Source organism: Poecilia formosa, unplaced genomic scaffold (genome assembly GCF_000485575.1).
Source record: "Poecilia formosa unplaced genomic scaffold, Poecilia_formosa-5.1.2 Scaffold129, whole genome shotgun sequence".
In the NCBI taxonomy this organism is placed as follows: domain Eukaryota; kingdom Metazoa; phylum Chordata; class Actinopteri; order Cyprinodontiformes; family Poeciliidae; genus Poecilia; species Poecilia formosa.
In genome coordinates this window covers 1,683,971-1,695,159 of record NW_006800068.1, presented here as the reverse complement: position 1 = coordinate 1,695,159, position 11,189 = coordinate 1,683,971, and the positions used below count along the sequence as shown (strand labels likewise).

Sequence of the window (11,189 nt, the reverse complement as noted above, 5' to 3'; positions counted from 1 at the left end):
TTTTTGCCACTTGTCTCCACGACCTTGTGCTTTCGGACAGTACCCATTGTTTATGTCATGGGAAAAATTTCTTGTTATAAGTAAAATAATCTGCCAATGGAACAAGTACTTTTTTGCCATTAATGATTTATTACTATTAGGAAGTAAACACAAGCCTATCTTGTTAAAAAGTTACTTCTAACTAACAAGTGTGCTAATATATTTGCACTAGAAACTAGACCAAAAATGCTTGGTAAGATTTTGTGTTTTTGCAGTGAGCAGCTCTCTCTCCACCACAACAGACCGGTAGTTTTCACATCACTGCAGACGCCACACCAATCCACCGTTTGAGAGGTAAAAACTAAGTTCTTTGAATTACTATGCGAACCATATTTTCCTCCATTGACTCACTGTGTACAGCAACAGGTTTTTGTTCAACAATAAAAAACTAATTATAGGCACACCCCCACAGACGTGGCACTAACAGATGACATGCCCACACATTCAACATCTAGTTTCCTGAATAACTGCAGCAGGGAGACATCACCAGACACCCACTCTGCAGTTTGCCTCCAATGTTCACCAATGCTGCTGATGGCTTAGAAGCATGCATGGTCACTCCCAGGCAGTAGGTGGGTGTGGTCTTCACTGACTGGTTGAACATACCTGAATGCTGACACACACAAACACACATTCACTCAGAGAACACAGAAGCTGTTTCCCTCTTCCTCTGCTCCATTTTCCAACCCAGCTGAAGTGACATCTATAAGGTTGGTGGTGGACTTTTTACAGTTAGTAATCAATATCTAACTCTTTTTCTTCTGTTCTGTTGTATTTAATAGTTTATTTTTTTATGTTTTGTTTCTATAAAATAGACCTGGACTTTTCAATATCTTGCTTGGAAACGTCTGTAGCTGGCAAGTTGTTGGAAAGCAAATATGTCTCTGCCATTGTCCTTCCTGATATGTCTGTCAGTCTTCCACCTGTGTTTGGGAACTGGGCCTGTGGAGGAACTCATTAAAGTCAGTAAGTAGAGAAATGGATGCAATGTGTCCTGAATAGACATGTTTAATTTTGTAACACAACAAAGTGGTGAAAATGTAAACATATCCAAACTAAGCTTAGAGTTTGATGAGTTTCAACTGTTCAGCCATGAACACAAAATCATGGCCAACAGTCAGGAAACAAATCAAACATCAAAGTGCAACTTTGTGGTTTCATGTAAACATTCTGACACATCGTCAAAATATTAATTCATGTTTTTTTTTAAAGAAAATCTATTATTTAACAAAGAAGCTAATTTATTTCCATCAGCCTTTGAAACCCCTTAGTCAGAGTTCCCCAAACTTTTTCCTGTGAGGGCCACATAACTTTTCCCTTCTCTGGTGGGGGGCCGGAGTCAGTTTGTAACAGAAAAAGTGTGACCATTGCAGGAGTGCCTAAATGTAAAAATTTATTGTTTTCCAGAAAGCACAATCAAATAACCCCCTCTGGGTTCTTCATAGAAAGAAATCCAGAAAATAACACTATTTGTGAAATAAATACCGTATTTCCCGGACCATAAGCCGCATCGGACTATAAACCGCAGATATCTCTGCTGCTCCAGATTTTCCACAACGATGCAGCAGCAGCAGAGTGGGGTGGACACCCAAAATTTGAGTCATAACAGGTCAACTGAATGTCACATTTATTATGGTTGAAAAAGAAAAAGTTGCCAAGTTTAGATTTAATTGAACTGATTACGGTAGTTTCTGAACAGTAACTATAACAGTAAAAGTGCTGATCCCTCGTGTCTGCTACTAGCATGTGCTAAATAAAAATGGATGCGTTCTTCTTCTTCTTTAGATTTCAATGACATCTTGCATCCATTATTGTTGCACTACTGCCATCTATTGGATCCTAATATCTATGCCTCAAATTCTCATAATGATCCCAGTATTATTTAAAAAAACGAAACTTCATGGTCAAATAAGTTGTGTGTTTGTGGATTTATTCCACAGCTGATGACTCCTCACTGCAATATCATTGAGTACAAGTCAGACGTTTTGCTTCAACTACAAGTCAGATGAATTCATCATTGTCAGAGTGCTTTATATTTTGGCAGAGGAAACATTAGTTTTGGATAAAAAAAAGAAGATAGTGCTGCTATTTAGCAGGTCTTTAAATTGGATGTAAAAAGGATAATTTATTGTAATCTAATACCTTATTGTGTCATAATTCCTTTGAGGTTTTACTTTAATGAAACCATATCTGTGGTGACATTAATTTGTGCAGTTAATGAAATTCAAATCCAAAATAAAGCTTGAAGAAAAGCCTTGTTTGCCTCTTTGTTCCAAAGTTCTGATCAGCTAAGAGGCTGAATAAGGAAGTACAAAGTTGGGTGTGATCAACACCCAGTTCTTCACATTCCAATTAGACATGAGAATTCGTTTTGGACTGGATGGGGATGGAACATGCAACAGCTGTTGCATTTTCTTAAAGGTTGAAATACTTCCATCTTTATAAGGTGGAAGTAACAAGAATTGTGTGAATTTGAAATAATCATGTCAACACCAGTTACATGCATGACAGAGTTCACAACATGAATAAAGTGGTAAATGGAAAAATACTCACAGGATCCAAACATACGCTCCACTAGGAAGTTTACAATTCTCCTGTAGCTCGGATTGTTTGTTTATGGTTGTTGTCCTGCTGTAAGGTGACCGTTTAAGTTTCCTATTTCATTGTGTAAAAGAGGTTCTGTGATGTGAGATAAAGCCACTGCACTGCTGGTCAAAAGGGCCAGAATGATGAGACTCTTTCTTGACCTTTCTTTAGCCCTACAAACTGATTCAAGCTCGACAGTTTTTGTCTCTATTCTGTGATCTTTGTTTACATTGTTACTGATATGCTGTATGTTACAGTGTATATACATGTGTCTTTCAGAAAAAGTGCATCTTTTAGGGGGTTGGTCTGAAAGAAGTCTTGAGTCAAAAGATGTTCAGAGGGCGGCTCAATATGCTGTGGAGATGTACAACAAAGATTCACAGGACAAGGAGTTGTTCAAGCTGGTCTCAGTTCCCAGTGCTAAATCCCAGGTTGGACTGATCTTCCTTAAAAAATTTAATGTACCCTATCAAAACATACTTCTATTCACTGTTTTATCTGGTTCTTTCTGCAGGTAACCAATATGATCAACTTTAAAATTGACGCAATCCTTGGAAGAACCAAATGTCTTAAGACGCAAAACCTTGACATTAAAAGCTGCGATTTGGACAAAGAGGTAAATCTTTTCACCTTCTGTTCTTTATGTAACCATTAAGAAAAGTTTCAATTTTCATTCAACACTTATTGTCGTCTTCTCTTTCGCAGCAAGTAAAGTGTCAGTTTTTTGTGACTTTGAACCCCCACAACGACAAACATGAGCTGAACACCAAAACATGCAACAAAGTTACATAGAAGGGTTAATACTTTTTTACAATGTCAAGATAACCAAAGATCATCCCATTATTTCCATGCTGGAGATTTTAGGTTATCAGTAACAATACATGAAGTTACCTTTAAAATGAATTACACAAAGTAGCCTCTAAACCCAAAAGTAAAATCAAACTTCAATAAAATCAGTGAGGTTGTGTGTTTGTTTTGTCTCATGCAAGCTTTACTTTTAACCTATTTCCTTTTGTATTTAATCATTAGAAATCATAGTCAGGCAGAGAGAGAGAGAGAGAGAGAGAGGTGCAAAGCCATGAAACAGGAACAGCAGGCTTCATGATAAAAGGAAGTAAATTTCCAGCCGGCGGATTTATAGAAATATTTGAGACTATTCCTTATTTCAATACAAGAAAGTTTTAAATAAGAAATTCTTATCAAAATTAGTAATTGAATAAGACCCAAAGCAAAATACTTATATTGATAATGTTTTCTCTTGTAAGAATGAACAACTGTAACTTTGGTTTCAAACAATAAGAATAATGGATGATTCCTGGTTTCTTTTCATAAGAACACCTATAATTACTCACAATATGATTATAAGAGTAACTAATCAGGCATGATTATCATAATATTATAAATTACTGCTAAATCTAAAGCTAAAGAGGTTATAGATGTGATTTTGATACTGAACTTGAAATGATGTAAAATATGTAGCTGCAATCAGAGATCACTGATGTTGTTTTGGAGGTAGATAGTAGGTGAAGGATTAGAGGAAAGAGGAACTAGAAGGAGAGCAGAGATGACCAACACCTCAGAGTTTGATGATTTGGAAACAGATTGTTGCAACTCAAACTGTTAGAAGAAAAAGACTGTGCAGGTATAGAGTTTAGGGAGACATTTGAGCAACACCAGGACATGAACACAGAGATCAGGTCATAATGTCTCTAAGACAATGATGGACACGAGGTCATCTATTCAAACAGACGGCCAATAATACAAGCATGACAACAGTGACAGCTAATGCAAGTGTATCTGTAGGGTGGAGAAACCCTATAAAAGGTGAAAGCAAAAGAGGAACCTTTGGTTGGATCCTCCAGGCAGATTTTAGCCAAAATTGAGATGGACAAAGAACTCTGCAGCTGAAGAAGATCCTGAACCAGAGATAGTCGAAGAATGTCCTGTGCACGGGGACCAACCGATCAGCCTCAAATTGCACTCCTCTCATTATCTAAATTCAGACCCCAACGATAAAGGCAACGAACAAAGGTGAAGAAGAGGAACTGGGGCCTTCTTTCCGTGCGTTCAGCTCGCCTACATCTCAGCGTACCAGAAAGATCTTGAAACAAGATGAAGGGGCTTCAGATTTGCAAGACAAGAAGCTGAGGATCGCAACACGCATGAGGAAATCACTCTAAGATCCAAGACCTGCAGCTCTACATCAGTACTCTTCCTGGCAGCACTTAAGGCCTGTGTGACCTCACATCCATGCAGAGACACCTGCCCTGATCAATCAGCGTTGTAAGTCTCCTCCTGCTGGAACACGTTCTTCATCGTCAGGCTGGTTCTGGAGTTCGAAATTCCATACACCGTCCATCTCTCAAAGGTTCTCTATTTAGTTCTCAGTGTCAGCATTAGGGAAAGATAGGATAGATAGGTTGATTGATTTTTCTGATTTGATTATTTCTGCTATTGCATTAAGCTGTACTGTCCTTCGCAAAATTGTCTTACTAATAAATATTCAGCATAAAGAAAAATCTAAAAGATGTTGTGGACATTCAATTAATGAGTCACCTCAAAGTTCTTTGATGGTCGTAAAATAGCTATGATGCCTTATTCTGGAGAGAAAACGGTGGAAAACATTTCATAGACTTCTTTAACCCCAAAACTGTATGTAAAACACCCTTGAGTCACTAAAACCAACCTGGTTCAGTAACAAGTGCAGGTTGTAACAAAGAGCGACCGTTAACATGTGTGGTCTGTGAAACTAGTTGGCTGCAGGCTTCTCAGTCTGACTAACTCACAGGGGGAAGAAGGGTGGGACACCTGGATGGAGGTCGTCAGGAACCAGGCGAGTCTTTCTCAACAGGCCAGCAGTTTACCTCAGTTCTGGACAGGGTGATACACAGCAGATTTAGAAAACTCAATTTACTCATTAGATGGAGAGCTGGGAGCAGGTCTCACCCTCTCAGAAAGAAAAGTAGAGAGAGAAGGCGGTGGAGGGGGTGCACCAACAAAAACAGTATATATAGTATAGTATATTTGTATAGGTTCACAATTGTGATTGGTTTTAAGAAACCTTTAATACACACCCTAACATGTTGCACCTAATTCAATGGAAATAGTAAAACTGGGTGTAGATTATTTTTTTGGGAGAACAATCAAAAAGTCATATGTTTAGCTTTTATAACTGTTGGCAAAATGGATAAACGTTGGTTTATCAGTTTTTTGTGACTTTTTTGGACGTTTGTAGTGTTTGTCTTAAAACTACTCTAGCCCAGTGATGGTGCATTATTACTCTCCAACCAGATTTCTGACAGAAGACTGAGCTTCAGATTCCACATCTGTCTGGTTTTATGGTGACTAAATATCAGTGTTGTAGTAGTCGAGACCGGTCTCCAGACCATTTTTTGATGGTTTCGTCTCGGACTCGACCGCATTTGGTCTCGGTCTTGTCTCAGTCTCGGGCGCTGAGGACTTGGGATTTTATTTCGAGACCAGTCAAGAACACAACTGTGGAAATATCACTAAATGACCAGCATACTGTCCAGTTTATTTGTTAACATCTTTGTTTTCACTGGATGCAAAATGCACCGATTAAAATCCAAGCAATAACTTGACTTACCAATTACGTGTTTGTGTTACTCCCACCACTTCCGTCCACCTCCCTGCCCACCTTTCACTCGGACGCGGCAGTCCATGACATGCGCAGTGGATTTTTATGAGCGGCATAAGATGTCTGTGTCATCGTTACAGTCTTACACTGAAAATGTTTTCCTCATTTCAGCATTTACTTACTCTACCTGTTTTACAGTTTGACTTTTAAAGGCCCCTAAGCTTGTGAAACATAAATACATAATATATCACATAAATCATATATTTTATATTAACCCACAGAGATGAGAAACTTTCTAAATTCCACACAGGTCTTTCATGAGATTTTTATGGCAAATAATCTTCGTTTGTTCTATCTGATAAATGCTAACCAATTTAAATATAAATTAGTGGAATGCAATCTGTTCTTAAACTTACAGAAATAACAACACAAAGGTTTTATTTGTCACTTTTAAAATTCAGTAAATAAACATATTGGCATCAAAATTTACAACTGAATACTTCACAGTTTTTCTTAAAAAAAAAAAAATCAAGTTTATGGAAAAAAAAGCTACAAATATAGTTCCATTATAGGATTTTGTGCTGTATCATACATTTTTTTTATACTGTTTTTCCCCCCAATTTTTTTTCATAATCTAAATGTTACAAAAAAGAAAATGTTTTCAGATGATTTTAGTTCCTCAGAAATACTTTTTCTTCCTTCCACTGACTTCGGAAGTGGTTAGACACTGACTTCAGAAGTATGACCACTTAAAGCCCATATGCTGAGCTTTAAGATATGAGGGGACATCTTAAAGCTCAGCATATGGGACAGCAGTCTGTGCTGGTGTTGGTACCTGACACAAACACAAATCCACGAAAGTTATCAGTGAAAATCAAGAGAATCAAAAAACATGGAAGTTAAAATGATGTCTGGCTCCACCAAGAGGCCAACAAGTGTTACTGCATCTTTAAGCATCTGTGACAAATGTACTGAAAATATGAATGTCGATACAGCACTTGTAAAGTTAAGTATTTTTCAAAAATAATACACCAGAAGCAACATAAAATCCTTTTTGTGAATAAAATTACCCACTTACTTGTTGATGACCCTTTGAATCTCTCTGTTTTCCTCCTCTCTGAGTTTGAGCAGAAACTGATCCAAGATGGGTAGCTCCAAGTTCAGATACTGAGCAACCTGAGCACAAGAAAAGGAACTTGGTGTTTTGAGAAAAATCTGACTGACTTTCACTCAGTCAATAATTGATACACCAAGATTTAAACAAGGTTAGCCAAAAGTGGCTTTTGTTTCATCCACTTGGTCTATTTGAGGTACTTTTCTCCTTGATTGCATTATGTATATTATTTATTACAACCTTGCGTTCTTAGATGCTATATGTTAACTTACCAGAACAAATCTCCCATTAAAAGTTGTTTTCTACTTAATTTTGTCACAATAGATGACAAAAGAAAACCAAAACATATTTTAGAGTAACCTTAGATGGTTTCCAAGCATTTGCCTGTTTAATCAAGATGCCGCAACATGTCAATTCTTGATCTTTGAGCCAAATAACCCACACCCTGCAAATGTGATCTTAACTACTTTTGCAAAAAGTTAAATCTGTGCCCCAAAGGTGGACTTTGATGAACTATTTTTTGGAACATCTAGGAAATCTAGTGACCAGAAAAGAAAATGCAAGAATATCCTCTTTTATAGGGTTACTAAATTTTACATCCCCAAATCTTGAATAATTGACAATCTGAATAATTGACAATCTGTAGTCAATTTCCAGAAAGCAAATAGATAGTATCAAACTGTGATCAACATAAAACACTAAAAAGAAAATAATGGATCATTATCAGTCATGAATCTAGTTTTTTTAACGAAAGATTGACATGAAAAAGTCATTGGCCGTAGCTGTATAAACAAAGTTGTGGAGACAAATGGCAAAAAAGGGTTTCCTACTCACAGGAAAAGTGTTTTTGCCGCTTGTCTCCACAACCTTGTGCTTTCGGACAGTACTCATTGCTCATAGGAAAAATATATTGATATAAGTAAAATAATGTACCAATGGAATTAGTACTTTTTTGCCACTAATGATTTATTAGGAAGTAAACACAAGCTTCTGTATCTTGCTAAAAAGTTACTTTTAAGTTAGTTTTTTTTTTAACTTCATATTTTTGCAGTGCCACAACAGACCGGTAGTTTTCACATCACTGCAGACGCCACACCAATCCACCGTTTGAGAGGTAAAAACTAAGTTCTTTTATTTATTATGTGGATCAATTTTCCTCCATTGACTCACTGTGTACAGCAACAGGTTTTTGCTCAACTACAATAAAAAAAGCTAATTGTAGGCACACCCCCACATACGTGGCACTAACAGATGACATGCCCACATATTCAACATGAAGTTTCCTGAATAACTGCAGCAGGGAGACATCACCAGACACCCACTCTGCAGTTTGCCTCCAATGCTCACCAAGGCTGCTGATGGCTTAGAAGCATGCATGGCGTCACTCCCAGGTTGTAGGTGGGTGTGGTCTTCACTGACTGGTTGAACATAAAAGCTTGAATGCTGACACACACAAACACACATTCACTCAGAGAACACAGAAGCTGTTTCCCTCTTTCTCTGCTCCATTTCCCCCCCAGCTGAAGCGACATCTATAAGGTTGATGTGGACTTTTTACAGTTAGTAATCAATATTTAACTGTTTTTCTTCTGTTCTGTTGTATTTAATAGTTTCTTTTTTTATGTTTGGTTCCTATAAAATAGACCTGGACTTTCCAGTATCTTGCAAAGTTCTTGGGAACGTCTGTAGCTGGCAAGTTGTTGGGAAGCAAATATGTCTCTGCCATTGTCCTTCCTGATATGTCTGTCAGTCTTCAACCTGTGTTTGGGAACTGGGCCTATGGAGGAACTCATTATACCCAGTAAGTAGAGAAATGGATGCAATGTGTCCTGAATAGACATGTTTAATTTTGTAACACAATATAGTGGTTAAAATGTAAACATATCCAAACTAAGTTTAGAGTTTGATGAGTTTCAACTGTTCAGCCATGAACACGAAATCACGGCCAACAGTCAGGAAACAAATCAAACAACATTAAAGTGCAACTTTGTGGTTTCATGTAAACATTCTGACACATCGTCAAATGTAAGAGCTAAAATATTAAATCTTTTTTTGTTTTTTTTAAGAAAATCTATTAGATAACAAAGAATGTAGTTTGTTTCCATCAGCCTGTGAAACCCCTTAGTGATAACAGAGAATCTAAGTAAATGGTAAGATAGGTAACAAAATTGTCTATAAATTTGAAAACAATTGATGATGATTCTGCAAAAAGAAAGGACACGTTCTATAACTGTGTGGCTTGCAGACTTTATGGTCAAATAAGTGGTGTGTTTGTGGATTTATTCCACAGCTGATGACTCCTCACTGCAATATCATTAAGTACAAGTCAGACGTTTTGCTTCAGCTACAAGTCAGATGAATTCATCATTGTCAGAGTGCTTTATATTTTGGCAGAGGAAACGTTAGTTTTGGATAAAAAAAAGACTCACCACTTTATTGTGTTAAATTGAATTTATAAAGGGCTTCTTTTTTACCGTGTCTTATTTCCTTTTGGATTTTATCTTAATGGAATCATATATGAGGTGTGCAGTTAATGAAATTCAAATCCAAAATAAAGCTTGAAGAAAAGCCCTGTTTGCTTCTTTGTTCCAAAGTTCTGATCAGCAAAGACAGGGTTCCCCAAACTTTTTCCTGTGAGGGCCACATAACTTTTCCCTTCTCTGGTGGGGGGCCGGAGTCAGTTTGTAACAGAAAAAGTGTGACAATTGCAGGAGTGCCTAAATGTAAAAATGTATTTCCCAGAAAGCACAATCAAATAACCCCCTCTGGGTTCTTCACAGAACCAAAGTCAGGAAATAACACTATTTATGAAATAAATACCGTATTTTCCGCACTACAAGCTGCAATCCCAGAGTTAAAAAAAAAACAAAAACAAAAAAAAAAACGTAAACATACACATATAAGCTGCACCGGACTATAAACCGCAGATATCTCTGCCGCTCCAGGAATTCCACAACGATGCAGCAGCAGAGGGGGGCGGACACCCAATATTTGAGTCATAACAGGTCAATTCAATGTCACATTTATTACAGTTGAAAAAGAAAAAGTTGCCAAGTTTAGATTTAACTGAACTGATTACGGTAGTTTCCGAATAGTAACTAAACAGTAAAAGTGCTGATCCTTCGTGTCTGCTACTAGCATGTGCTAAATAAAAATGGGCGCTTTCTTCTTCTTCAGATTTCAACAGCAGCTTGCATTCATTATTGTTGCACTACTTCCATCTATTGGATCCTAATATCTATGCCTCAAATTCTCATAATGATCCCAGTATAATTTAAAAAACCAAAAAAATCTTCTTTTTCCCCGCAATGCTATTTAACTGATCAGCAATATTCTCAAATATCAATTCCCTGTTCAAACATAATTCCATTTTAATGGGCGCTTTCTTCGTTTATTTCCAATTTTGACTTCCAGTGATTCACTTCCTGCTAAAGAGCCCCCTGGTGGTTGAAGAAAAATCCACATATAAGCCGCACCAGGCTATAAGATGCAAGGTTCAAAGCTTAGGAAAAAAGTAGCGGCTTATAGTCCGGGAAATATGGTATATATAAAAAAAATCTAAATGCTCTCTGGTGTTGTATAGGGGGCCGGACCAAATGTGGAGGCAGGTCCCAAACTTTGACTATTCGCCATGAAACATGAATGTGAAATAACATCAAAATGCAAGGTCACAGCTGCATCAGACTTTCTATGTCTCATTATAGACCAGCCCTCATCACAGTTAGCTGGTCGATTGATGACATCACCTTAGCCCCGCCCACTTCCAACAGGAAGTCACCTGTTTTTTCTACTGTATGTCTTACATTTACCCTCTAAAACATGTTGGTGTGTTATGGATACCAACCCTGTGCA

At 37.4% G+C, this 11,189-nt stretch overlaps 1 protein-coding gene and 1 long non-coding RNA gene across 3 annotated transcripts in view; one reads left to right on the top strand and one right to left on the bottom strand.

The window, feature by feature from the left end:
- Positions 1-631: 631 nt before the first annotated feature.
- Positions 632-11,189, top strand: part of LOC103144587 (cystatin) — a 27,024-nt gene continuing 16,466 nt past the window's right edge. The window contains exons 1-5 of one of the 2 annotated variants that reach the window (XM_007561643.2): positions 638-749; positions 855-1,005; positions 2,905-3,056; positions 3,140-3,241; positions 3,331-3,596. In XM_007561643.2, the coding sequence (XP_007561705.1) occupies positions 918-1,005; positions 2,905-3,056; positions 3,140-3,241; positions 3,331-3,417 (429 nt within the window). In that variant the 5' untranslated portion in view covers positions 638-749; positions 855-917 and the 3' untranslated portion in view covers positions 3,418-3,596. Of the gene's footprint in view, positions 750-854; positions 1,006-2,904; positions 3,057-3,139; positions 3,242-3,330; positions 3,597-11,189 lie in introns of those variants that run through there. The other variant, XM_016676176.1, reaches the window with a different exon arrangement.
- The window catches only part of LOC107837274 (uncharacterized), a 15,141-nt gene continuing 7,909 nt past the window's right edge, over positions 3,958-11,189 (bottom strand). Inside the window, exons 2-3 of the long non-coding RNA XR_001663294.1 lie at positions 4,672-4,677; positions 3,958-4,541 (exon numbers count right to left, since the gene is read on the bottom strand). This is a non-coding gene — a long non-coding RNA (uncharacterized LOC107837274). The remainder of the gene's footprint in view (positions 4,542-4,671; positions 4,678-11,189) is intronic.